Source organism: Rhinolophus ferrumequinum, chromosome 11 (assembly GCF_004115265.2).
Source record: "Rhinolophus ferrumequinum isolate MPI-CBG mRhiFer1 chromosome 11, mRhiFer1_v1.p, whole genome shotgun sequence".
NCBI lineage: Eukaryota > Metazoa > Chordata > Mammalia > Chiroptera > Rhinolophidae > Rhinolophus > Rhinolophus ferrumequinum.
This window is the reverse complement of record NC_046294.1, coordinates 6024600-6052133: the sequence shown is the minus strand read 5'-3', so window position 1 is coordinate 6052133 and position 27534 is coordinate 6024600. Positions and strand designations below refer to the sequence as shown.

General features: G+C 53.6%; 2 protein-coding genes across 10 annotated transcripts in view; one reads left to right on the top strand and one right to left on the bottom strand.

The window, feature by feature from the left end:
* The first annotated feature begins 322 nt into the window (after positions 1–322).
* KAT5 (lysine acetyltransferase 5) lies at positions 323–7071 on the top strand. Of its 5 annotated transcripts, none has more exons than XM_033119120.1 (14): positions 323–471; positions 571–637; positions 959–1027; positions 1119–1255; positions 1522–1704; positions 1794–1868; positions 1966–2040; positions 2356–2604; positions 2680–2769; positions 4057–4197; positions 4275–4368; positions 6073–6232; positions 6343–6424; positions 6512–7031. In XM_033119120.1, the coding sequence occupies exons 1-14, from the start codon at positions 460–462 to the stop codon at positions 6644–6646; spliced, it is 1569 nt and encodes a 522-aa protein (XP_032975011.1). In that variant the 5' UTR covers positions 323–459; the 3' UTR covers positions 6647–7031. The 5 variants fall into 5 exon arrangements, with proteins under 5 accessions (XP_032975011.1, XP_032975012.1, XP_032975015.1 ...); XM_033119121.1 differs by having other exon boundaries at positions 324–471; positions 1549–1704; positions 6512–7071; XM_033119124.1 differs by lacking the exon at positions 1522–1704 and having other exon boundaries at positions 325–471; positions 6512–7071.
* Positions 7072–7145: 74 nt separating this feature from the next.
* The window catches only part of LOC117029860 (AP-5 complex subunit beta-1), a 23148-nt gene continuing 2759 nt past the window's right edge, over positions 7146–27534 (bottom strand). For 2 of the 5 annotated variants that reach the window (XM_033119114.1, XM_033119116.1), the window contains exons 2-3: positions 22032–22199; positions 16944–21928 (exon numbers count right to left, since the gene is read on the bottom strand). In XM_033119114.1, the coding sequence (XP_032975005.1) occupies positions 19436–21928; positions 22032–22199 (2661 nt within the window). In that variant the 3' untranslated portion in view covers positions 16944–19435. The other 3 variants (XM_033119118.1, XM_033119117.1, XM_033119115.1) reach the window with 3 other exon arrangements.

The following is a 27534-nucleotide window of genomic DNA, read 5'->3' as shown; positions in this document are numbered from 1 at the left end:
ACTTGGCCAGGCATTGAACTCCCTTCATAGTCCCGCCCACTTCTCCAGACCCGCCCCCCCCCGCCCCCGCGAGCACTCGCAGTTCACAGCGAGTGACCTCTCCCACCGCCACTTAGAGACGCTGGAATCCCGCCACCCCCAAAGCACAAACACTACGCCCACGTGACCCGCGCTGCGTCCACGTGACCGGCGTCGCACCCGGTGGGCGTCACGTGACAGACTCAGCTTTCCTCCAATCGTTGTGCCCGTTATGGAGATTCCTCCCAGGACCCAACCCGAGACTTAAAACACCCTATTTTCCCGTCCCCCAAACAGGTCGGTTCCCCGCTTCCAGCTGGGCGGCGGTGTATTTCAAGGGTCTCTTCTAAGGCGGTGTCCGGTGGTCCGGGCCTACTGCACACTCAGTCCCGGAAGTGACGTCTCCCAGAGGGGCCGGAAGTGTCAGTGGAGGGAGGGAAGATGGCGGAGGTGGTGAGTCCGGTGCCCGGGGCGGGGCGGAGGGAGCCAGGGGAGGTGGGTAGAGCCCGAGGCCCCCCAGTAGCCGACCCTGGCGCCGCGCTGTCTCCCCAGGGGGAGATAATCGAAGGTTGCCGCCTGCCGGTGCTGCGGCGGAACCAGGACAACGAAGATGAGTGGCGTGAGTGACGTCGGGGGGCGGGGCTAAGAACCTGAGGGCGAGGGGCGGGAGTCAACCGAACCCTTGGGAGGGGGAGGGGCTTCGAGAATTCTGGGGCAGGCGGGGCGCAGATACTCAGGAGGGGCGTGGCTTTTAGCCACTCCGAGATGGACAGGGCGGAGCGTGGAGAGGGGTTGGCACTGGGTGACTAAAGGGGGCTTGGGTGATAGCTTCCAAGTGCTGGGGCTTAGAGATCAGGCCTGGGGGTGGAGTTCAGGTCTTAGGAAGGTGGAGCCTCATGGCCTGGCGGGTCTAACGCCCCTGCCTATGCTGTTCCCACAGCCCTGGCCGAGATCCTGAGCGTGAAGGACATTAGTGGCCGGAAGCTTTTCTACGTACATTACATTGACTGTGAGTGCTGGGCCAGGGTGAGGAGGGGCTGCAGGGTAGGGTTGGGAGGCAGTCTCTGGCATTGCTTCCTGAGACATCCCCACTGCTGCAGTCAACAAACGCCTGGATGAATGGGTGACCCACGAAAGGCTGGACCTGAAGAAGATCCAATTCCCCAAGAAAGAGGCCAAGACCCCCACCAAGAACGGACTTCCTGGGTCCCGCCCCGGCTCTCCAGAGAGAGAGGTGGTGAGTAGGTCCCCTACTTCACCTCTTCTCTTCTGCCTCCTACTTCTCTCATCTTTTGGCCTCAGTGGCTCCTGGATGGGCTGGAGCAGGCCACACCCTCCCACCCTGGCTTCAGCTTGTAAAGAATGGGGGCCAAGTTGCAGATGTAGCTTCTAGAGTCCAGCGGCTATTCCTGTGTCCTTGAGAGGGCAGCGGGTGGGGTTTGATCACTCCATGCTGAGGAGCCCCTATTCCCCTTCCCCATCCTACCACCATCCCCACCCCAGAGGAAGACCCTGGACCTATCTCTACAGCCGGCCTCCACCCAGGCCAGCGGGAAGACCTTGCCAATCCCGGTCCAGATCACACTCCGCTTCAACCTGCCCAAGGAGCGGGAGGCCATTCCCGGTGGCGAGCCCGACCAGCCGCTCTCCTCCAGCTCCTGCCTGCAGCCCAACCACCGCTCAACGGTACCCTCAGCAATTCCAGGGACCTTGCTTTCCTCTCAGGTCCCACCTTCTCTACCTTCTGACCCACCTTTCTTGGTTTCTCTCTGCAGAAACGGAAGGTGGAGGTGGTTTCACCAGCAACTCCAGTGCCCAGCGAGACAGCCCCAGCCTCAGTTTTTCCCCAGGTGAGTCCTCCAAACCATCTCTTTCTTCTACCTCCCGGTAGCCCCTTTCAGACTCACCTCACAGCCACCCTTTCTGTTCCTACCATCTCACCTACAGAATGGATCAGCCCGTAGGGCAGTTGCAGCGCAGCCAGGACGGAAGCGAAAATCAAATTGCTTGGGCACTGATGAGGTAGGTCTGGGGAAGAGGGAAGCTGGATGAAAAGGAGGAGAGGTGGGCGGGGTGGCAAGTTTAGTGGCTAGTTTAAAAATAAGGAGTGTTGGGCAGCCATGGTGTTGCTGGGATTGGGAGCCAGGCAGAGCTGGTTCAGATCGGTCATTGGGTGATCTTTCCCAAGTTTTGAATGAAAACTTTCCATGTCTTGCATTCTTTATCTGGAAAGTGGGAACTATAGTACTTCCCTCGAAGGTTAGGCTTGAACAAGGAAACGTGTGGGGGAGCTGTAGTGTTTCCCGTAACACGGTGTCTTCCACTGGCCCTGAGCAGGACTCCCAGGACAGCTCAGATGGAATTCCATCAGCCCCGCGCATGACTGGGAGCCTGGTGTCCGACCGGAGCCACGACGACATCGTCACCCGGATGAAGAACATTGAGTGCATCGAGCTGGGCCGGCACCGCCTCAAGCCGTGGTACTTCTCCCCGTACCCACAGGAGCTCACCACGTTGCCCGTCCTCTATCTCTGCGAGTTCTGTCTCAAGTATGGCCGTAGCCTCAAGTGTCTGCAGCGCCACTTGGTATGAGGGGTCCCAGGAGGCCACCCTCCTAGCACCCCCACCCTGCCCCACCCCTGACCTTTCTCTCTTCCTCAGACCAAGTGTGACCTGCGACATCCTCCAGGCAATGAGATTTACCGCAAGGGCACCATCTCCTTCTTTGAGATCGATGGACGCAAGAACAAGGTCAGTGGCTGAAGGACAATAGGGAAATCTTGGAGCTGGGGTTCGGGGAAAGTCAAATGAGCACCTTGTTCCTATTCAGGAAAACACTGAACAGTCTGGCCAGCAGATCAGTTCACCCATTTTTATTGAGTTCTTGCTGTAGGGCAGGTGCTGGGAGGTATAGACAACCAGGAATTGGATAAAATCTCTGCTGAGAGCTCACAGTCCATAGGGAAAATAGACGTGCCAACAGTGTGATAAATGTCATGAAACAAAGGGTGGCTTGTTAGGACCCAGAGGAGCTAGTCATCAAAGCTTCACAGAGAAGGTGACTTATGAGCCTTGACATAAAGAATAAGGTGGGCAAGGGAGTCCCAAGCAGTGGGGTCCTGAAGGGCAGGCGTGGATGTACAGGTGGTGTGACAGGCAAAGACCCTTCTGGCTGAAGGGCAGAGAGAAAGAGGCAAGGCTGTTAGAAGGGACAGAGCTCAAGTGGTGGGTGGGAATGGCAGTTGGAGAGGAGCTGGGAACACCATAGGCTTGGCGCTTCAAACCTGCCTTAGTCTATGGCTGTGGAGAGGAAGGAGTAATCTGGAGGGACCCTTAAGAGAGACTTTCCTCATTCCTGGGGTCCAGAGGGTGCTGGGGGAGAGGCAGGCATCTTGACTGGCGGGGGAGAGCTCTGGCTTGGGTGCTGGGGGAGCTTGAGAGGAAGTTGCTGCTTTAACTGCTGGTTCTATATTATAAGTGGGGACTTGGGCGTCCAAGTGACAGTGCCCAGCAGGTGGTTAAGGAGCCATGTCTGGTGCAGGAACAATTGTGTTTAGAGGTAAAGGAGCAAAAAGAATTCTCCTGGGGGAACTCCTAAGGCTGATATTTTGTTAAATTCCAGAATTTTTCACCTCAGTTGTAGACTACTAGGTCAGTTTTCAAGACGTGTGACCGTGTTGTATTTTTTCACAGCCAGAGTCCTAAGATTGTCACCTGGGCAGACTTCTCTCATAAGCCTTCGTCGGTCTTTCTTCTTGGGGACAGCAGTTTTTTGATTGTCGTTAACAATAGCAGAGGGCAGTGGAGGCATGGGGAGCAAGGGTAAAGCGGCCCAGCTCATCGGGGAGCGGGCTGTCCAGTAGAGCTGGTACATGGACTCTTCAGCCCTGAGAAGCAGCCCTGCCATGCAGTGGGTCAGGCCCTAGGGAGGAAGGCTTATCACCTGTCAGCCTGGGGTACAAAGCAGCTCCTGGTTGACCCTGGCCCAGGAGCCATGCTCGAGGGGTCCCCAATTATGACAGGCCTTTTCTTTTGCAGAGTTACTCCCAGAACCTGTGTCTTCTGGCCAAGTGTTTCCTCGACCACAAGACACTATACTACGACACAGACCCCTTTCTCTTCTACGTCATGACGGAGTATGACTGCAAGGGCTTCCACATTGTGGGCTACTTCTCCAAGGTGAGCGCTTACCGGGCCTGCCGCAGCTCCGGCCTGAACCAGGTCCCTTCTCTCACACTCACCTGGCCCTTTTCCAGGAAAAGGAGTCGACAGAGGACTACAACGTGGCCTGCATCTTGACCTTGCCTCCCTACCAGCGCCGTGGCTACGGCAAGCTGCTGATCGAATTCAGTGAGTACCTGTGCTCCCAGGTGGGCTCGGGGTGGGCGCTGGCGGTCCGTCGGTGCCTCACACGCAGACGTGCTGGCTTGCTGGGAGTCTCGGCTCTGGCTGTGCAGCCCCGTCACCAGGGGAGCTGGCCAGAAACCAGGATGAGACTCTCCCAAGGTCCTACCATTCTCAGGGTGACTGCCCTGCTTATCTGGACTAGGTTCTCAGTCCCTCACCGTTCCTTGGCCAAGGTTCTAAGCACCACCCAATTTATCCCAAATTGGATTCATCTGCTCCTGCCCAGGGCCTTGGGCACAAGCTGAGCCAGCCACTGTTGCTCATCCCTCTGGTACTCTGATGTCATACAAGTTCCTGGGCAAAGCCCAGTGGTTCATTTCCCCACTTGTCCCCTAACCGTAGATGTTCAAAATGCTGTTAACTCAGCAAACAGATGTAAGCGCTGACTTGCGTGGATTTGGCCCCCGCTCCTCGCATCGTCTGGTCAGTCTCTTAAAGCCCACAAAGGACTGTGCGCCTCATCCTTCATGAACTCTTCAGTGTCCCCTCAACCCCAAGGTCCCCTTCTGCTTCCCAGCCTCCATTCACTCGCCCCTCACTGGGATAACCAAGCCAACCTGAAGACAGGGAGGGAGCAGGAGCTGTTTGTCTGGTAAAGACACAGAGGCTTGTCTTGATCAAGGTCATGGTCGTCCATTTGAGAAGTGGGGCTAGGAGTTCCCTATGGTTGAGGGCAGTGTGGTCTCTGGTTGATCTGTCAGGACTCCACATGCATCGCAGACCCAACAAGGCTGAGTAGGAAACCAGTGTGTCCCCTTTCTGTGCTTCCGCTCTCCAAAGTACCAGCCTTCCCTGTCCTGACCACTGGGTTGCTTGGTGGAGGTCACGAGATCAGGCAAGAAGGGCTGATAAAGGTGTACCAAAGAGAGGACAGCACAAAGGGCTCTGGTCCGACACAAGGCTGGTTAGGACAGGGTGAGGAAGGGCTTCTGGTAGTGGAGACATCCGAGGGCTCTGATGGAGAGAACGAGGGCTCTGTACAAGCAACTGGAGGCCACGTGGTTGCAGGGCCTGAGGTCTTACCAGGAACTGCCTGCCAGTCCCCAGTGGTCAGCGGGTGAGGAGGGCAGAGCAGTCAGAGTGGGAGGGAAAGAGCTGCCGGAGAGGCCAGTTACATGCGAAGGAAAGGCTCCCCTCTGATGGGAAGCCCTCTGGCACTCCTCTCCTTATGGTCTGACAACCACCGGTCAGGCCCGCCTGGTCTTAGAGCTGCTGACATTCCTCAGGTCACGGGGACTGATTTGACTGAGAATCCAAGCATCTCAGGCCTGGACTAGGGGTGGGGTTTGCCCACTTTTCCTCCTCCCAGGTACAGAGAGAGTGGGACGACAGAAAAATGGGCATTCTTTAATCCATTTTCTCTGCCTTCCCGCCCCACCCCTAAGCCCTCACTGGCTCCTGAGCACCCCTTTCAGTGCCCTCTGCACCCTCCACTTGAACTGAGCACACAGGTGAAGAGTGAATGTTCGTTAGTCCTTTATGGGGAAGGAGACACAGAGCAGACAAGCCACATACCCCAAGACACAGAACTACCACGTGACAGGGCCAGGATGGGAAGCAGGCAGTCTGCCTCTAACCTGTGCCTTTCAACACTGGTGTTAGGAAGCTGTCAGTGCTTACCCACTCGCTCCCTCTCCACTGCTTTAGGCTACGAACTCTCCAAAGTGGAAGGGAAAACGGGGACTCCTGAGAAGCCCCTGTCGGATCTTGGCCTCCTATCCTACCGAAGCTACTGGTCCCAGACTATCCTGGAGATCCTGATGGGGCTGAAGTCGGAAAGCGGGGAGAGGCCGCAGATCACCATCAAGTGAGCCTGGCCCCACCGACCTGGGGGTGCACGGCATGCTCATTCCTGGGGCTCCTGGGGGCCTGGGACGGAGAAGGCCCCCGGGGGACCTGATCTTTGCCCTTCCACAGCGAGATCAGTGAAATCACCAGCATCAAGAAGGAGGATGTCATCTCCACTCTGCAGTACCTCAACCTCATCAACTACTACAAGGTAGGGAGGCGGGCAGGGGAGACCAGTGTGGGGAGGGGCGTAGTGCAGGCCCCACATGTGCTGACCTGCCTGGTCCCATCTGCCCAGGGCCAGTATATCCTCACACTGTCGGAGGACATCGTGGATGGGCACGAACGGGCTATGCTCAAGCGGCTACTCCGCATCGACTCCAAGTGTCTGCACTTCACTCCCAAGGACTGGAGCAAGAGGGGGAAGTGGTGACCACGTACTGCCCGTGGTAGTGCCAACAAAGCTGGCAGAACTGGGGCTGACAGCCCACCCTGCCCCCACCAGGGCTCCCGAGAGGGACACCAAGGGAGACGGACCAGGCTGAGGACAGGTCCGCGAGAAGAGGATGGGCCTGGTAGGGGCCGGCTGGTACCCAGCACCAAAGTGAGCTCAGGGCTCTGGTCAGCTCTAAGGTCAGCTGGCTGCAGGCCCAGGCCTGCTGTGAACCAGGGACTGGAGGGAGCCAGGCAGCTGTGTACAGTGATGGGGGGTGGGGGAACTTTGTACAGAGGGTGGCTGTAAAAATTTCTTTTGTAAAGTAGGAGTTGGGTTCGGGGGGCGGGGGGGGATACTGGCTGCAAAATTCTGGTCTCTCTTGCCCCCACCACCCCCTGGCAATAAACTGTTTCTCCAGGCCAGAGCCAGGAAAGGTTCTTGTGGGAGATGGGGCAGTGTTGGCTTAGGGGCCCCAAGGTATGGGCAGACTCACGGGTGCTGTGAAGAGCTTGTTTATTGGGGTGATGAAATCAGTGGTTCCAAAGTGAAGAGCTGGTTTACTGGGGTGAAAGGATCGGTGGCTTTCAATTGCCAGCTCTGGTTCTCAGTCCTCCTGCACCGGTGCATGAATCTGCAACAGGGGTTACCTCCTACTGGATTTCTAAGATGGAATGGCCGGGTGGCCCACATGCTGGGGGAGGAACCCTGCTGGTTTGAATAACGGCCCCTTCCGGGCCAGAGAAGAATGGTGGGAAAGCCACGCTGCCCTTGCTCAGTCTAACCCTCGTGTCAGACCCAAGTTCCATCTGTCCCATTGTGTTCCCCAGCCCTAAAGCCCCAAATCCACTCCGGCAATTGCTGGGCAACCCAGGAAATAACTGAAGCCAGAAAGGGGGAATGCATGGGGTCTGGGAGGAAGAGGGCGCATCTATTTACTCACCGCTGCAGCAAGGCTGGGCCAGGTTAGGGCCGCACGCACTTTGGCATCCGGGCCAGGGATGGTCTCCAGGCCCCACACGGTGAAGCGGCTGAAACTGGCAGAGGCTCCCATGAAGCGGTCCTGGGGAAGAGGTCCGACTCAGCATGGGGGCCGCTGCTCCCACCCGCACCTCTGGCCAACTCTATTCCCCCGTGCTCACGAAGTCCCGCTCCAGCGCCTCGGGGGGTTCCAGCAGCTCCTGCTCCTCTTCATCCTCTGAACCTTCTGGGAAGTCCTGTTTCCCCGACACCTCTCCCTTCTCTTCCATCCTCATCACGTATCCCACGAGGCTGGGCGGCACCTCCACCTCCTCGCCCCGTAGGCTGCGGCCCCGAAACGACACTTCAAGTCCTGGAGGAGGCAGGCGCAGGGCCTCAGTGAAGGCCTGATCCAGGCCCTGCGGGGCACACCCAGCTGCGGGACCTCCAGCTGCCTCGGGTGGACCATGATCCCCAGGAGCCCTCGCGCCCCTCCGCACCGACGGGAGCGCGGCGCCGGCGCGGGGGCTGCCGGGAACCGTAGTCCGGCCGCGATCGCTCACCTCGCGGACCCTGGCGAATGGCGGGAGTAAAGAAACGCTCCACGGGGGCGGGCCGGTTAACCGGGATTTCACAGGGCAGAAAGTGCAGCGTGGCGGGGGCGGCGTTGCGCAGAGTGATGGGGCGCAGGTGGACGCGGTACTTCACGACGTCTTCCTCGTCGCTGCTCTCCATCCTCCGCTGCGATTCCGCGGCTCTCTGGCCGAAGCTGGCGCGTAAGCCGCGCGAAGCCTGTCGGGAGGCCGTGGGCAGTCAACGCAATCTCCTGGGAAGCGTAGTACTTCCCTGAGGCTCTTCTGCAAGCTCCACCTCCCTGTGTTCAAGTCCAGCTTTTTTTTTCTTGAAAATTTTCAATGGTACATTTTTTTTTTTTAGTAACATTTCCCCCCAAAATACAGTTTACATGCAATATGATATTAGTTTCAGGTGTAGAGCAGTACCTTTGTTTTCCAAAATGTACTTTTTATATTGACTAGTAGGGAGTTTTTAATTTTACTAGGGACATCAATGCTTTTTCAAATGCATGGAAGATATATTATCCGAATGTGGTTTGTCTCCCAAACCTGTGTATAGTCTATTTTTATTAACACAAAAGATAAATTTGTGTAGTCAAATTTATCAACTTCTTTTGTTTTCACAATACTTTTTTGGTTTATCTCTAATGTTTATTCAGACACCCAACTTAGGTATGTTTTGTCAAGTTGTCTCATAAAGCAAACACCTACAAACTGGTAATTCAGATTAAAAATTGCATTTAATTCTTAGACTTGAGAAAGAGAAAAACATCCCCAGACATCCAGAAAGTGGACTTGGTGTTCTGTTGAACATGAACAATTTCACAGAACATCATCAGACAAGGTCACTCCGACATAAGGGATCAAGACAAAAACAAGATCACTCTGTATTCGTGTGAACGTGGACAAAGACACGAACATTGTCCAACCTACAAAAATGATGAAACAGCCCTCTATAAGTGACTGTTGCTTTTTTGGGGGGTTGGGGGGAAGGGGAACAGGACTTTTATTTATTGGGGAACAGTGTGTACTTCCAGGACTTTTTCCAAGTCAAGTTGTTGTCCTTTCAATCTTAGTTGTGGAGGGTGCAGCCCAGCTGCAGGTCCAGTTGCCATTGCTAGTTGCAGGGGGCACAGCCCACCTTTCCCCGCTGGAGTCAAACTGGCAACCTTGTGGTTGAGAGCACCCACTCCAACCAACTGAGCCATCTGGCACTGGCCCATATGGGAATTGAACCCGCAGCCCTCGGCCCTAGGCGCACGCAGCTCCAACCATCTGAGCCACCAGGGCGGCCCGACTGTTGCTTCTTTACCAATTACAGCTTTAGCCTCCGTCTAGTTAACATCTGTTAACTTTATCCCATCAGAGAAAACTCCCACTTCCCAACAGCATCCAATCCAGAGAAAACCCCACTTCCTTACACCTTCCTCCCAATCACCTAACACAAGCCCAAATCCTATAAATCCTTCCTAACACCCTCTTACCGAAAAGCCCCACAGTGCAAGAGTAATAAACTCATTTGTTCAGCCACAGATGTATTCCCGGTGGTCTTTGGCTGGAGGGCGTTGACAGAGAGTGTTGCTTTGGTTTTCTATCAAGAATAAGATACTACCATTTATTCATGTCTTTTTTTGTGTCTCTGCACAGTTGTGAGGTTTTCTTCACAACTTTCTAGGAATAATAATACCTAAATTATTTTGAAGTTTTTTTCCTATATAGCTTATATTTGTTTCTATTACAAATTAGATATTTTTTCTGATTATTGGTTATCTATAACAGAGTTTGGCAAACCTTTCATATGGTCTCCATCACAATTGATCAACTTTGTCATTGTAGCATAAAAACAGCCATAGACAATATGTAAATGACTGAGCATGGCTGTGTTCCAGTAAAACTTTATTTGCAAAAACAGGGAGTGGGCTGGATTTGGCCTGCAGGCCATAGTTTTCAGGAAAGCTGTTGATTCTTAACCAGATATCTAATTTTTAACCAGATATCTACTGAATTTTTTTATTACTCCTAATAGTTTCCATTTAATATTCTTGAGTCTTCCAGAATTAGTCATCTGACTTCCAAATAATGATAATTTTGCCTCCTCATTACATCGTGTAATTGGTTTTCTGTCATTATCAGAACAATCTCAAATATTACTGATTTCAATGGACGTTTTCTTTTTCCTGAACGTTCATGGGAAACTGTTTTGCTACTTTACCAATAATCATAAAGCCACCTTTCAATTTGTTATATATGTCTTGTTAAATACAAGGGTTTTTAACTCAAGAGTAGATGTTGGATTTTATTTTTTATATTTTTAAAGATTTTACTGGGGAAGGGGAACAGGACTTTATTGGGGAACAGTGTGTACTTCCAGGAATTTTTCCAAGTCAAGTTGTTGTCCTTTCAGTCTTAGTTGTGGAGGGCGAAGCTCAGCTCCAGGTCCAGTTGCTGTTGCTAGTTGCAGGAGGTGCAGCCCACCATCCCCTGCGGGAGTCGAACCGGAAACCTTGTGGTTGAGAGGATGCGCTCCAACCAACTGAGCCATCTGGGAGCTCGGTGGAAGCTCAGCTCAAGGTGCCATGTTCAATCTTAGTTGCAGGGGGCAGAGCCCACCATCCCTTGCGGGAGTCGAGGAGTCAAATCGGGAGTCTTGTGGTTGAGAGCCCACTGGCCCATGTGGGAATCGAACCGCAGCCTTCGGCGTTAGGAGCACGGAGATCCAGCTGCCGTGAGCCACCCGGCCTCCCCTATTTTTCATATTTTTAGTTTTATAAGTTTCCCGTAGTCTGGATTTCAGTGATTGCATTCCTGTACTGTCGTGTTCATATGCCCTGTATTTCTTGTAAGTTAGATCTAGAAGCTTCATTGGGTTCTTTGTGTGTGTGTGTGTGTGTGTGTGTGTGTGTGTGTGTGTGTGTGTTTCCATCAGAAGGGACATAATATCTTATGTCTCTCTTTTTTGTGAGGCTAGCAGCCATGGATGATCATTGCCTGGATCCTTTCATTTCTAGGGGTTACCAAACTGATATTCTTAGTTCACCAATTCTTCTTCATTTAAATGAAGAAAACTCCTAAATACATCTAAAAGACAGAAAACTCCTCCCATCAACTATTTGGTAGCCCACTGGTACGGTGAGTATAAGAAAGGCAAAATAATTGCTGGATACTTTCCTCTTATTTACTAGTTTTTAAAATATTAAGTTATTTTCCTAGCATGTTCTGATGATGACCTTTAAAACAAGTATTAAATAATGTATTTTAGCATTTTGAAGTGTTTCAGTTAATTGTAGTTATTATTTTTTAATTTTTATAAGATTTTATTTGAGCCAAACCAATGACTATGCCAGGAAGCAACATTTCAAATGCTTCTATTGTAGTTATTATTCGAATTGCCCCGCCTTTTGCCCCTGGGAGCCTCTTCAAGTTAGCTCCCCAGTCTTTTGATTGTGACCCTAGTAGACTTTTATAAGTTGCTTTGTCTTCCGGAACAATGAGATTTGTTTTCATGCCTGCTAACACAATGTCCATTCCTGCAGCCCGTGGATCAAGGAGTGACTTCGACTCTCAAGTCTTATTTAAGAAATACATTTTGTAAGACTGTAGCTCCCATAGATAATGATTCGTCTGGTGGATCTGGGCAAAATACATTGAAAACCTTCGGGAAAGGATTCACCATTTTGAATGCCACTAAGAACATTCGTGATTCATGGGAAGAGGTCAAAATATCAACATCAACTGGAGTTTGGAAGAACTTGATTCCAACCCTCTGGATGACTTTGAGGGGTTCAAGACTTCAGTGGAGGAAGTAAGTGCAGATGTGGTGGAAAGAGCAAGAGAACTAACATTAGAAATGGAGCCTGAAGATGTAACCGAACTGCTGCCATCTCATGATAAAACTGTAACAGATGAGGAGTGGCTTCTTCTGGATGAGTAAAGAAAGTGGTTTCTTGAGATGGAAACTACTCCTGGTGAAGATGCTGTGAAGATTGTTGAAATGACAGCAAAGGATTTAGAATATCACATAAACTTAATTGATAAAGCAGTGGCAGGGTTTGAGAGGATTGACTCCAATTTTGACGGAAGTTTACTGTAGGTAAAATGCTATCAAACAGGAGCATATGCTACAGAGAAACTGTTTGTGAAAGAAAGAGTCAGTCGATGTGGCAAACTTCATTGTTGTCTTATTTTAAGAAATCGTGCCAGCCACCCCAATCTTCAGCAACCAGCACCCTGATCAGTCAGCAGCCGTCAACCTCGAGGCAAAACCCTCCACCAGCAAAGTGATTACAACTCGCTGAAGGCTCAGATGATGGTTAGCACTTTTTAACAATAAAGTATGTTTTAATTAAGGCATGTGTATTGTTTTCCAGATGTAATGCTATCGCACACTTAATAGACTACAGTGGTGTAAACATAACTTTTACATGCACTGGAAAACCGAAACATTTGTGTGACTCACTTTATTGTGATAGTCACTTTATTGTGGGGTCTGGAACCGATCAGCGACTTCTCCAGGGTCTGCCTGTACTTCGTGTCACTCAAGGAATTGGTCCATTTCATTTAAGCGATCAGATTGTGGGCATCGAGTTGTTCATCATCTTTCTTGATTATCTTTTTAATGTCCATGGGATCAGTAATATGACCCCTCTTTTGTTTCTGGCATTAGACTTCTTGGAATGAGTCCAGAGTGTAATATTAACTGATCTGTGAATGATCAGCAAAGAGCACCTTCTGTGGGTGTATGAAGTTGACACATTCCTTTTTCAATCATGCCTATCCTTGACCAACAGGTTCATGAAAAATTCATCGTGGGGAAGGGATGGAGGTGTTGCACAGTGAGCTCGGCAACATGAATTTCTTCTCAGCAAGGCTGATCTGACAACTGCCCCAGACCAATGCCTACTGTTCCAAAGGAGACACCGGCACTGAGCTCCCAATATAGGAGAACACATCCCAGGAGGTCAGCCACACACTCAGTTTCAGGTTGATTACACTGGACGCCCTCCATTATGAAAGTGGCAGAATTTGCTTCTTCTGGAGATGGCTTTGCCTTCTCTGACCATAGTGCCTCAGCTGGTATTTTCGTGGCAATATCCCCTGAGAGCACTGCTTCCTAGTGTGGCACCTCTTCTGGTTGCAAAACAAATGAAGCAATGAGGGGCCGGGCCGGTGGCTCAGGTGGTTGGAGCTCTGTGCTCCTAACGCCGAAGGCTGCCAGTTCGATTCCCACATGGGCCAGTGCCAGATGGCTCAGCTGGTTGGAGCACGGGCTCTGAACCACAAGGTTGCCGGTTCGACTCCTCAACTCCCACAAGGGATGGTGGGCTCCAACCGCCCCCCCCCCCGCCCCGCAACTAAGATTGAACACGGCACCTTGAGCTGAGCTGCTGCTGAGCTCCCAGATGGCTCAGTTGGTTGGAGCGCGTCCTCTCAACCACAAGGTTGCCAGCTGGAGTCCGGCAAGGGATGGTGGGCTGCGCCCCCTGCAACTAACAACGAAAACTAGACCTGGAGCTGAGCTGTGCCCTCCACAACTAAGTTTGAAAAGACAACAACTTGACTTGGAAAAGGTCCTGGAAGCACACATTGTTCCCCAATAAAGTCCTGTTCCCTTTCCCCAAATGAAAAAAGAAAAAAGAAAAATGAAGCAATGGTACCAGAACCATGGGCATCACTGGCTTTACCATGAGCCTGGTTCCCAGAACAGCAGGCTTAGTGAGAGGGGATGGGGGAGACGGTGTGTGTGTGTGTGTGTGTGTGTGTGTGTGTGTGTGTGTGTGTGTTGCTCACTGAAGATTCAATAAGCCGTCCACTAGGAGACAAGATCTTGCTAGTTAGTTTCCGGCAGCTGTCCTATAGGATGTGGTATTTCCTTGTCCTAATTGTACCCATGGATTTTCACTTATAGAGCTGACCGAGTGATGACACGGAGGGGGTCAATGCCATTGAAAGAAAAGTTCAGTGTTCCTTACAGTTCCCCCAGAAACAGGAGGCATGGCATGCCATGCAGACCCCATGGGTAAGCACAGGCATTTGTCAGGAGGCAGAAAGGAGAGAGGGGACAGCATAGGCCATGGCCTTCATCCGGGCTTCTGAGGGAAAGGCAAAGCGAGGCAGAGTAAACAGCTTAGGATCGGCTAGTTTGAATGATTCCAGTGGAGTTTGGGGCGTAGAAGCTGTCTGCTGTACTGCTGGCTGCTGCCGGCTACCACACACTGCAGGAGCCTGTAGCTGGGGAAGCGATGAGCGCTGTAGTTGCTTGATGCTGGAAGACGCCTGAGTACTGGAGAAGCTTCTAGAGATGGTCTAGTGAGCACATCAGCTAAACTCCCTTCTGCAATGGTTCTTCTGCGCCCTCTACTGACAAAGCTTAACAATGAGCCAGCTGGCAAAGAGCTATTTAAGGGGTCCATACCTAGTTTCACAAAGCAGGCAATGAAGGGTGGATTTAGAGCAGACAGGCACCTATACAGCCATCAGTCAGCTTATCCTATGTTCCTCTTCCCCTTTCCCTTTTCCTCCCATGCTTTTAGTTAGATTGTTTCTGCTTTATCACAATATATGACATTTTTGTTAACCCTCAGGCCCACCTTTATTTTAGTCTTAGATCTTATATTCGTCATCTCTTGGTTGGATGAAATGCATCTGTATCACATTGGCTCATGGGTGTGTAAGTACTTGAAAACTGTTTCCTATAGCCTTGACACTCAAGGACAATTTATGCGAATTTAAAAGCCTAGGTTTACACTTTAAAAAATGTTTAAAAGATGGTGCTCCAGTGTTGTCTAGGAGCTTTGTATGTTGCCATTCTAGTTCTTTCACCTTTGTAAGTTATTTGATCTTTCTGCCTGGAGAGCTTGGGGATATTTTTGAAAAAAATCTTTGAAATCTAATAGTGGTATGAAGATATGTCTCAAAGTTGACTGTTCTGGGTGAATTTTCCAAGGTTCCCAGTGAGCCCTTTGAATGTGCAGGTGTTTCTTTCCTGGAAAGTTTTCTTAGATTGCAGTATTAAAGTATTGGTTCATTGTTTGGTTTTTCTTCAGGGACCTAATAATACAAATGTGATTTCTTCTTTGACTATATTCTGTTTCCATTACTTTCTTGTTACCTCTTCTACTTTATCTCATTTTCATTCTCTTGATCGTTTCTTTTTTCAATGCCCCTTATTATATTTTTGATTGTATTCTTCCTTGGGCATCTGGTAATGATCTTTATTTTTAGATAATTTTGTCTGTTTCTTTCATTTCCTGAGTTCAATCAACTCTTTCAATTTCTTCCCGGGTTTTGTCTATTTCTGTTCTTTCCAAGGTGGTTTTGCCTATCTTCACATGCGTGTTTTTGAGTATGTTTCGTTCTGTTTTAAGAGTGTTGTATGACAGCTTTCTTCTATTTCGTGGCTGTTTTCCCAAGGGTGTGTGTGAATTTTCTTTGGTTGATATATGATGAAATTCATTTTCTGGTATTTTGCAATAACTCTGTATGAACCTATTAATCTCTTTATCTTGCTCATTTGTGTGTTGGGTGTTTTATAAGATCCCTGTTTCATGTGCTATCAACACTGCAAAGTCCAGATATTTTAATGGATTTGTTTGTAGAGTCGGGGAGTTGTAGGTCCTCAGATTTTGTCTTGTCTTGCAGAACCATGAAATTTCTCCATTTACTTCCCCTTTCACATCCAAATGGCAAATCCTCCTTTTTGCATTTTTTTGTTCCCCCAGAATCTATATATTTCAAATACTGCTTTAAATCTCACATATACTTAAAAATCCCTTCCCTATATAGTGCAAGTCCTACCTCCCCCCACTCCCGGCACTTTTTAACATTTTCAGACTTAGGGTGGACTTAAGTCTTTCTGGTGCGATGTGAGCTCCAGCATAGGCCCTATTCCTAACTCCCCTCTTTTACCCCATTTTTCTCAGCCTGTCTTTGCTTGCCCAGAGCCCATGGCAGGATGGGCTGGGACCAGGAATATGGCTGTCATGTGCTGTTTGTCTTTAATTACAATTTGAGCATTCTGTGTCTCCAGGTTCTGCCGAGGGTTGCTTTTATATAGTTGTATCTTCTCTTTGTTCCATGTTGTCTTCCAAGGGGAGATGGGGACCTACACTGCCACCATTCTTTTCAGCTACCTAAAAGTCTCTCACAAAGTACTTGCTTCCCATCCCTCCAGCTTTGGGCTTTGCTGGTTTAGTCCTTAGTATCTGAGAAAGAATGCCGTGGTTCTTTTGAACTGGAAGTAAAGCCTGCCATCTTGCCATTTTGCCATCCTCAGAACTAACAGCTCTAAAAGGGGATTTGATCCTGATTGTCAAGGAAGAAACTGTTGCTGCCATACAACGCAGACAGGGAGGGATGCCCATACCCAGGAGATTCTCCGGGACATCTCTGAGGACAGACAGGTCCAATGATAATGTTCATGAAAGACTACAGACTCAATACACGTAGGATTACCCACGACTTAGAACCTTCAGGCATAAAGGTCACCCCACTAGGTAAAGATCTCTGAAAGGCAAAAGGAACACGCAATGGGTAGGGGGACAATTAAGTTCTAAATACCCCACTAGGGCTGACAGATAAAATACAGGATGCCCAGTTACATCTGAACTTCCGAGAAACAATTTTTTAGTCTATGTCCCAAACATTGCATAAACCGTATAAAAAATTAGTTTTTTCTCTGAAATGCAGATGTAACTGGGCATCCTGTATGGTACTTTTATTTGCTAAAGCTGGAAGCCCTCATCATTGCCTTGTACCTTGTTGTGCAATACTTTCTTCCTTGCAAGTAAAATATAGATTAACCGATACCCTTCCACGTCTTTCCTTGTTTCATATAAAGTGGGTGTTATTGATGATTAACTTCATAATCTAATGCATGTTACAGTGTATCAAGGTGAGATTATGACGAAACTCTTCAGAACCTCCAATGTATCCTTCCACCGCGGGGGAGGGGAGAGAGGGGTGGAAGCGCCGCCGGCAATAAAACGTCCAGAACTAACTCTTCACGTCTCATGAGCCAGAGCTGGTCCCACGGCCTGGCCTAACACCCAGGAGGTGGGGAAGGGTGCAAGAATGCCTGAAGTGGAGAACCGGCCATTGGTGAACACTGGGCATGTCCACACAGGTGGACACTGGCTGGGGGGACTTGGGGTCTCCCCTCTGGGAAGTTTTGGTTGTATGAGCCTGTTGGCATGATCTTTGGGAAGTTGAAGGAGGAGCAGAGGTTATGTGGATACTGAGTGCAGAGGGGTGGGCTGTGGTGGGAATCGCAGGCTGGCTCACCAAGGGTCAACCCCTACCTCACAGCGTGGCTCCCCTTACTGAGAGGACGCAAGGCTGAAAATGAATTACTCGGACATCTTAGTCAAATTAAGCACATGGACACACTACAATCGGCGATTCTGCTCCTGGTATGAACCCTAGGTAAACTGTCACAAAGGTCTGTAAGAATGTTCGCTGAGGCGCACTTGTGATGGTGGGGTGGCAGGGGAGCTGGAGGTCACATGGTGCCCAGCACAGGAGTGGGTGGATACAATGGGATGGAAGCATGGATGGACAGATGGACAAAAGGATGGCTGATGAGTCCTTATGTGGGCCAATCATCTTAATCGTAGGTGAAGGATTAACACCACCTTCTGCACCTGAGGTTAAAAAGAAAACAAGTACATTTTCCAACTCCTTTGCCACTAGAGGTCTGTGTGAGAAACAGATCCCACTTATTAGACACCCTATGAATGATGTGGACGGAGGAACCAAGGCTGAGGCCGTTTGCCAGTTGTGGCAGGTTCAGTCTTTCTGCAGCACCATCAGCTCTCTGGCTTTGCGGGGGTCAAGAGGCAGTAGTGGGATGTTCCAGGATCTGGGCCCAGCTTCCCGGGTGCTGAGAGGAACTGGACTGCAGACAGGGCAGTATGTTCTGGAACAGTCCTAGTGGTGGCCTTCTGGAGGGTCACTTTTCCAGCCTTCCCCGAGATTTTGTAAGCACCTGATTCTATCTTAAATCCCTTTCTGCTGCAAACAGCTGGAGAAGTTTCTGTCTCCTGGAACCAAACCCTTCCTGATTTGGCAATGGCTTGTCCAGATCACACAGTAAGTTACTGCAGGAGCTCAAGCTTGGGGCAGACCTTCTTACACGACCTATAACAGCCCCACTTGTCCCAGGCCCTTCTTTCCTTTTGTAGCCTGCTCATCAGGAGGGTCAAGACTGGCCCACAGGAATCTGTGGGCTGGGAGCTGAGGAGGCAGGAGCAGAATAGGCCCTTTCCCCAGAGCAGTAAGGCTTCAGCCTCTGGTCATTCTCCACCCAGCACTGCTCACTGCAGCCTCCTAGGGGCCGGCCCAGGGCACAGAGGGTGGGGCCTCTGGGTCCCATGCAGAGCTTTGCTCTGATGGTGTGGTAACAGAAACCTGCTCCGGGATGACAAAACACGATTACCAACCAGCTGGGCCATCATAGGAAAATCACTCAACCCCTCTGGCCTCCTGATTTCCTCATCTGTGGGGCCCTGTTAAGCTGTTGCAAGGATGAAATGACGCAATGTATGTGGAAAACACTAGCTCAGCGCCTGACAGCTGAGCTGGCCTCAATACGTCGGAACCCTAAATATCTTACATATTTGGAATAAGAACTAGGGGGTTGGTTCTTACTTGAGAAGATGCCTAGGTCCATAGATGAGGTTTCCTAGAGGATGAGGTGAAAGCCAGCTTAGTTTTAGCACAGATCATGGAGACCCCTCTCAGCCTCAGAACTACTAGCAGGCCCTTCCTAGAGCTGGCTCCAATCCATGTAGCATGGGGGGAGCCTCCCTCCCCAGGGAAGGGGTTACCACTTCCTCTCACTGTTTATGGCTGACACTCCATCATCCTATCTAGCCTGAGATCCCTGAGGCAAACCTCAGGAATTGAAAAACGCTGGCCCACGGGTCCGGAGGCCCAAATCCAGCTCCAGGCTCATTCCTAAATTGCTGGGTGGTTTTGGGCAAGGCCAGACCCTCTCTGGGAAGCAGAGATGAAAATGTTTTTTCTCTTGCCTCCTGGGTAGGGATTCTGGAGAATGCCAGCCTATTCGGTTAGGGAGGAACTTTGGAGCCCTGTAGCCTGAGGGTTCCTAGCCTGGAAGCTTTCTTGGAGATTCTGACGCTCATCCCAGTGGTTCTGCCCCCGATCAGCGTCCAGAAGAAAACAAACCAGTGATGGTCATTGGTGAATGTAGGTTTTTACAGGAAGGAGCCATAGGACTGTGTCCTGGCCTTTGGGCTCAGACAGCAGTTGCCAGACCACGGAGGTAGTCCCCCACCAGGGGGAGCACGGACCAGTCATCCGTCCGCAGGACCACCGGCACTCCCTCTGCCTGGGCTTTCTCCAGCCTCAGCAGCAGCCTCGAGTCGGGGGGCAGGCGAATGGCTATGTGGTAGCTAGTGGGGGGCTGGGCCACCACCACAAAGGGCTCCAGGTGGCGGGACACCAAATCCTCCAGACCCTGTGGCCCAAGAGGGCACCATAAGCGACTCTCAGTGCCCTTTGGCAGGCAAGACTCCCAGAGCTCCTCAAAGAAGCCCAGTGTGGCCCCCTCAGGGGGCTGAGGGAAAGGCAGAAAGAGGTCAGCAAAGTTCACAGGCAGGGGTGGCAGGTGGGCATAGCATGTGAGGCCAGTGGTTGTGGTGTACAGGGCGCGGATATCCAGCTGTGTGGGGGCCGGGCGTCGGGGCTGCAGGGGCAGGAGCAGAGGGCGGGCGGGGCGGCCAGGGCACAGGCAGGGCACGTGGACAGCCCCCAGGGGTGCATAGAGTTGTCCTTCCACGCGGAAGCGCAGCTCCAGAGAGTACACAGGCTCCAGCACCTCCACCTGGAGCTGCAGCACTGGGACCGGGCCCTCGGCTCTGCGGGCCCCCACACTCAGCTGAATCGGGGCTGGAGCCTCCTGCACCATCAGTGTCGCAGCAAAGCCCTGATTCTCAGCCACCAGTGAAGAGGCTAGTGCAGGTACAACAAGTGAGGGACCCAGGGCCACCCCCAGCTTGGGCGCTGACAGATGGCTCAGGAGGATATAGTAGAGGCGGGCATGGTCCCGTCCATCTGGGTCCTCTAGCTGCCTGGCCAGGGCCTGCAACAAGTCTGCCAGGCCTCCCCCAACACCTGCCCGAAGCAGGGCCCGGCAGACCTGCAGCAGGGCCTGCTGGAGGCCCCAGTTTGTGCAGTGAACAGCTGCAGCCTGCAGGAAGCTGAGGGTGGCACTCTGGGCATCCCGGTCTGCCACCTTTGCCAGCATCTGCAGGTGCCAACCAAGGGCCTCATCCCCACCTGGCCTGGACACCACCTCTTGCTGCAACACCACCCTTAGGGGCTCCCCCAGTTCAGAGCCCACCTGATCCAAGAGGTCCACAAAATGGGGAGCCAGCACAGGCCGGGCTCGGTACAGATGGGCCAGTCCACGAATCAAGGGCCTCAGCACTGTAGGTTGTCCAGCCAGGCAGTGAGCAACCAGGTATGAGGCCTGGAAGCAAAGTGTGGCCAAGGCCCGGGGGCCCCCATGCAGGGCTGCCCTCTGCCACAGGCTGGCCAGCAGCTCCTCCAAGTAGCGCCGGGGGCTCTGACCCTGACCTTTCTCCTCCTTTTCCTCATCTTCAGCACACAGCAGGCACAGCAGATGCAGGCGGGCCAGGAGGGCCATTGGGTCGAGCAGGAGACTGGGAAGGAGGCCACAGCACAGCTGGGGCTCTAGCAGCAGTGGGAGAGCTTCCTCGCCTGTGGGGCCCAGAGGGCAGTTCTCGGGGAAGCTCAGGAGGCAGTGCAGGTAGAAGAGATGGGCAGGCAGGGGCAGGGCTGGGTGCTGGGCAGCCAAAATGAGCCTGTGGAGCAGCAAGGCCTCGTCCTGGGCTGTGAACAGCGCCTCGCCGAAGGCGGCCTTGAGTGCCAGGACAGCGTGCAGCAGAGTCAGCTGTGCTGTGCCCAGCAGCCGTACCAACTGCGGCTTGAAGAGCACTGGGAGCTGTCCCCGCAGACCCCGCAGGGCCCAGCCCAGCTGCCAAAGAAGCTGGGCCTGGGCCACAGGAGTGAGCAGATAGGAGGTGTCCAAAAGCTGGGCCACGGCAGCCCGCAGCTCCAGGGCCTCCTCAGGACTAGGCTCTAGCGCTGAAAGGCCACACTCCTCCTCCTCAGATGCCAGCCAGGGGGACACCTGGGGCTGAAGGTGGGCATCGCCCTCTTCAGCTAGTGTCCAGTTCCAGGGGCCACCCCCAGTGGGAGACACCCTGGCTGTAAGCAGACCCTGCAGGCTAGCCCTGGCCCTAGCCTGTATCGCCAAGGTGTTGCGAAGGGCAAGTGCCAGCAGCAGGCTGAGTGGCTGGACAGGGCCCACGGGGCCCCCCTGCCCCAGCAGACCCCGTAGCAGCCCCAGGTAACCCCCCAGCAGCCCAGGTTTGCAGCTCTCCAGCTCCCGCAGGCACTCGCACGCCGTGGCCTGCAGGGGGCGCTGTTCCGAGGAGGGGCCAATACCTTGCCCCAGAGCGCGGCCAGAAGCCAAGCCAAGGAGTAGGGGCAGGAGCCGGAGAGAGGCTCCAGAGGTGGGGCCCAGTGCACCTCCTGCCACCAAGGCTGTGGTAGCCGCCAGCAACAGGGGCCGCCGCAGAGCTGAGGACCGTGGGGGTAGAAGGTCCAGAGTGTCCAACAGGGAGGTGACGGCTGCCTCAGCTGCAGGGGTATCAGGCCACAGCTCGGCTGGGTACTCCAAGCTCAGGGCCAGCAAGGAAACCTGGGGATGGTGGATTTAGGTGGGAATCACAAAGATGAAGTTCAGGGCGCAGAGGGTTGAGGTGACCATATGAGACAAGCCAAGGGGCGCATGTAGGGCCTACCTTGGTCTGCTCGCTCAGCTTCTCACTCCTCAGGTCGCTCAGCAGGTCACGACCCAGATCCTCACCCTCAGGACCTGCCATGAAGGCGGACGGGCTGGCCCGGAAGGCGCCCAGGCGCTGGGCCCAGGTTTCCCGGCTCAAGGGCCCCATGGTCAGGCGCGCAGGTCCCTGCAGGGAGAAGTGAGGGGTCATCAGGTTGGCGGCCGCGAGATGCGCCGGGCCCCGAGGCCGCTAGAGGGCGCCCGAGCCCCTGCTCCAACCCCAAAGAGGCCACCGTCACCCTAGCACCCCTCACAGATCCCAGCCACCTTAGGTCACGCTAAGACGCCAGCAGGGACCCTTGCGTCCGGGTTTCAAGATGAAACCGAGAGGTTTCGGGGGTGACGCTGGGGCGGGCCGCCAGGGTACCCGTCGGGCAGAAACGCGGGCAAGCAAGGGCGGGGGCGCCGGGCGGTCCGCCGGCGCGGCGTGCGTGCCGAGAGCTCATTAGGCCGCCCGCCCGCGGCCGGCACCGAAACCACAGCGCCGCCCCGGCCCCTGGCGCCCGCGGTAACGGGCCGGTCGCGCTCACCTCGCCTGACTCAGCCTCCCGCGGCGCTACGGCCTGCAGGCTCCTTCCGGGCGGGCGGCGCGGGGCGGGGCGCACGGCGCGTGGGCGGACGGGACGGGGCGGGCACCGCGAGGGGCGGGGCGGTAACGGGGCCGCCACCTTCCCTCTCCCGCCAGGCCGGCAGGTGCCGACACGCCGGTTTCGCTGGGGCTGAGTAACTGTCCCGATGCACGCAGGCCCCCCTTCCCCGAAACCGCCGCAGGCCCGGGCAGGAGCGGTGGACTTGGGTGGCCCCGGTTCCCGCGTGCTGGGGTCCCTCCGATCCCAGGGCCCTCGATGACAGCGCCCACGGGGCTGGCGAGGATGGCAAACATTGGGCCCCCACGCCGGCGACCGGCGCACCGCACCCTGCGCCAGCCGCGCGCGGCCCCTAGGGGCGGCGGGGTACGGGTCCTCGCGCTCCCAGGATGGCCGCTGGGGGGCTGTGCAAGGTGCGGTGCCAGCGCGCCCGCAGGAAGTGCGCTCCGCGGCCCGGCTTAACCGGTCCGGCTGGCGCCTCAGGGCTTGGCTTCGCTTCTCCGACGCCAGCCCGGGGCCCCCCACCCGCTCGGCTTGGGGTCGCGGAGCCGGCGCCCGGGGAGCGGCGGGCGGAAGCTGGCTGACCTTTGCCTTAGGCGGCGCCTACGATTGGCCAGGGTCGCGGCAGCCAGGCCGTGGTAAAGCTGGAACGGCAAGACCGTAAACCGCAATAAAGCCGGAAAACAACGGGATGCAAACGTGCGGACTGGCAGGGCCTGGCGTGTCTCATGGGGCTCAATGCACGGCACGCCTAGCACCCACCAGGAAACCTAGGCCTTGCTGCGGAAGACCGGCGGCCAAGCAGTGCCCAAACCCAGCACTGTTGACTTCCAGGGAGCTGGATCAGGGCTTCTAGGGAGCTGGGCTGGGGCCTACCCAGTAGCCTCCCCTAGGCCTAGGACCGAGGCTGCTGATGCCCCACTGACCGCAGGTTTCCAGGGCACAGAACTGAAGGCGTCCAGACCCCACAGCCGCCGGCCTGACTAACGCCTCTGGCTCTAATTAGCCTGCTTTGAAGATGAAACAGACCTGAGCCCCCATGCTAGCAGCTCCCAACTAGTTTCTCTCCTTCCTCCAGGCTTCACAGGCCCCTCCTTCCCTACCCCATCCTGCTGTCCTCCAGATGGGAGGTGGTATGAAGTGGTAGGGTCGCTGGAAAATTGGCTATCTGGGTGCCAGGGGGATGGAGACAAGGCTCCACCCCAAGGGACAGGTCCAGCTGGAAAGCCCGGTCCCAGCTCCTGTGGGCCCTGGCTCCACAGTTGACTCACAGGCGGCAGCCCCAAACCACTTCCCTCTAGGTGCCTCAGTTTCCCCATCTATAAAATGGGAGTGATGACTCCCGCACAAGAGGCTGAGGGGTGGGGCGGCCTGGCTAATTAAACCTAAGATGAAAGAGGCCAGGATGAGAGCAGCCCTGGGAGGGGAACAAGGAGCCTGTCTGGTTTCCCTGTCTGAGGCCCAGAGGGTGCTGATAACTGCACATCCTCAGCCCTCACCACTCACAGGGAGGGAGGAATGATTATTAAACCCCTTTTTACAGTTGAGGAGACAGGCTTCAAAGGGTCAGGAAATCCGACTCTGGCTCTTGCCCCCACTCAGCCTCTGATAGCCGCCAGCCTTTCTGAGCCTTGGCTCCTTAGGGCCCAGGGTCCAAAGGGAAGGCACCCACATGTGGTACCTGATGCTGTGGTGGGTGCATCCACATGGACTCACAGGCTCACAGCAACCTCGAAATACCCCAGGATGGGTACCATTCACAGATGGGGAAAGGAAGGCCCAGAGAGGTGCAGTCACTTGCCCAAAGTCACAAAGCTCCTAAGTGGTGGAGCCAGACTTCAGCAAACAGCCCCTCACTGCCCCTGACCTCGCCCTCCTCCCATACCGGCTGCCCGCAGCCCTCTTGGGTGTAGATCCTGGGATGGGCTCTGCCCTCACCTGCGTGCCCTTCTCCCTCCCAATGCTGAGGACATGCATGTTCCTTCAATCCACAGTCAGCAGACCTGCTCCCGAATGTGACCTCCCAGAGAGGTCCCAGGTGTGGGTCTCAGCCAGGTGGCTGAGCAGGGAACACCCCACTTGATGCCCACACGTCATTCCTTCTCTTCCTGCTGAATTTCCATCCTCCCCAGTGCAGCCCAGTTCTGGGGAGACACTAGACACGAGGCTTGGAAAAGGCAAGTCAGTTTCTTGAGGGGTCCTGAGCCTCAGTTTTCTCATCTGTAAAATGGGGGATGTGACCAACCTGTCCTCACAGCCCTGGGCACTGGAGATACAGGGATGTTTTAAAAAGAACACGTCAATAGGCAAATCCATTGAGAAAGCAGAATAGTAAGTGCCAAGTGTTGGGAGGAACGGGGAGTGGCTAATGGGTACGGGGTTTCATTTGGGGTGATGTGTGTACAACTCTGTGAAGATACTAAAAAGCACTGACTTGCATACTTTAAAAGGAGTTTTATGTACATGAATTCTATCTAAATAAAGTTACTAACGGTGTTAAAAGCGGTCCCTCATATACAGAACTTACACAGAAGGAGAGTGGAGCAGACAACAAACAAGACAAACCAAAGTTTCAGGATGCGGCAAACTGCAAAGATGCTGCAAAGAAAACAGAATAGGGTAACGTGACAGAGGTGACTCGGGGGGACAAGGATTTAGTTGGGGTGGTCAGAGGCCTCTCAGAATAGGGAATATTTGGCTGAAGCCTGAGTGACAAGAGGCAGTCAGCCATCACGTAGGAAAAAGCGTTCCGGGCACCAGGTGTAACAGAGGAGAAACCTAAGGTTTTGGCCTGTTCAGGGGACAGAGGGCAAACGGTGTGGCTGGTACACACAGAACGAGCGTGGGGTTAGGAGGCCAGCAGGGGCCAGAGTGTGCCAGGCCTCGAGGACTTTATTCCAGCTGTGATGGGAGCCCCTGGAGGGTTTGAGCTGAGGGGAGACAGCCGTCTGGGGGAGGTGAGGAGGAGCTGTGAGGCTGTCAGGAGGCTGTTATGTGGTCCAGGTGAGATGTGACAGGGCTTGGACCAGGGTGATAACTATGGAGATGGAGGTGTGAGTGGAAGCCAGCGATTTGGGAGCTGACAGGACTTGCTAGTGGGTGGATGTGTGGCGTGAGGGAAGAGGGAGGTGGGATGACTCGGCTTTGGCCCTGAGTACTGCTTTGGCCCTGAGTACTTGGGGGCTGATGGTGCCAGTATCCGAGATGGAGAAGGCTGGGGGAACCGTGAGAATGAAATAAAGTCTGGCAAGCCCGACATGCGACCACAGTGGTGAGCCTAACCCAGCTCCTAGGCTTCCAACAGGAACTTACATCTTCCCCCTGCCCCGTTCCGAAGGCTCCAGCTGGCTCAGTGACCCTCATCTTCTGCTTACTGTCCTTCCCCCAGCTCTAGCTCAGGAGCTTTCTGCCCACATGCAGCCCCCGGCTCCCTGCCAGGCCCTAAGGGGCCCTGGCCCACCCTAACAGTGGACTGGGAGGCCCATGGGCAGAAACTCAGCAAAACATGTAGGAATCAGTCACCCACAGCACTTCACAGTTTATTAGGGGCTTTGCGGCCTCCACAGGGCTACTGTCAAACTGGAAAGGCCATTGTCTGAGCCAAGCAGAGGCCTTGGTGGCCAGGGGCACCATTGGCCTGCTTTAAGACAGTCCATTTTCAAGGGCTCCTAGGCTTTTGGGCAAAAAAAATTGACAGCCTCACTAGCTAGCTCTGAGGAAAAAACTGGAAGTAGGAGCCCCACTTCACAGATGTGTAAACTGAGGCCTTAACAGGTGAGGTAGCTTGGCCCAAGTCCCCAGAGACTAGGAGTCCGGGGCAGCCTGACTGGCTCAGTGCTCTTTCCTGCTTGTCCTCTCGGTACATTTCAGATCCCATAAGTCTTTCTGTCTTCAGCCTCCACACCATCCTGGCTCCTTCTGGAATCCTTCTCTGAGAACAGGAAGGGGTGGTTCCAAACCTTCTTCCTGTATCCAGCTGCTGCCCTAGCTCTCCCTGGGCTGCTTGGGATGGGAGCTGAGCACCGAAGGTGGGGACAAGCCAGCGCTCTTTCGGGAGCGTGGTCCTCACTTGTCTGCTGGGGTTCAGCCTTCCTTCACACTCCTGTCCACTATGCCAATGAGAGATGTCCACTCAGAACACCTAGAATCAGCACTCATGGCGGTTTGCAGCTGGCTCAGGCCACCATCACCTCCTGCTTACAGCAGCCTCCTTACAGGTCTTGCTACTGCCACCCTCACCACCTCTCTCTTGACATTCTCCCCACAGCAGACCCCAAGGCTTTCCACCACACTGCGCCTCACATGACGTGGCTGGCCTGCCTCGCCAGCCTCAGTTCCCACACCCTCCCATTCCCTCACGACCCTGCCACCTCACCTTTCGGTTCCTCGCACACGCACTAGGCTGACTTCCACTCTGGGGCCTTTACACCAGCTGTTCCTTCTGTGGGTCAGGCTCTTCCCTGCTCTACACAGCTGGCTGTTACCTCCTATTCAGATCTCAGCACCCCCACCCATCACTATCCCGTCATTAACGTCCTGCCTCACACTAATAGTTTTCTTAGTTCTCTGTTGGCCTTGTGCCTAGCATAATGCTGGTGTTCAATACTCGTTGACTGAATTAAGGGATGAATGACTATCTAACAGGCCCTGTGTGAACAGAGCAGATGGTGCCTGCCCTCATGGAGCTCACAGTTTAGCTCGGTGTTCACCCAAGTTCACACACGTTGTCTGGTTCCAGAGCTGCCCATGAACCACAGGCCACACAACAGCAGCCTATGGGTCAAATCGGACCCACAACGTATTTGAACTCATTCCGTATTTTTTTTTAAAAATTTGAGTCAACAATTAAAAATTGGTAGAGTTCACATACCAATT

Excerpts from the sequence above, each read along its gene's own strand:
- KAT5 (XM_033119119.1), top strand. The coding sequence starts at position 460 with ATGGCGGAGGTGGTGAGTCCGGTGCCCGGGGCGGGGCGGAGGGAGCCA. Across the intron at positions 1,705-1,793 it reads AGCCCAACCACCGCTCAACG|AAACGGAAGGTGGAGGTGGT; the intron begins GTACCCTCAGCA and ends TTCTCTCTGCAG. Across the intron at positions 1,869-1,965 it reads CAGCCTCAGTTTTTCCCCAG|AATGGATCAGCCCGTAGGGC; the intron begins GTGAGTCCTCCA and ends TCTCACCTACAG.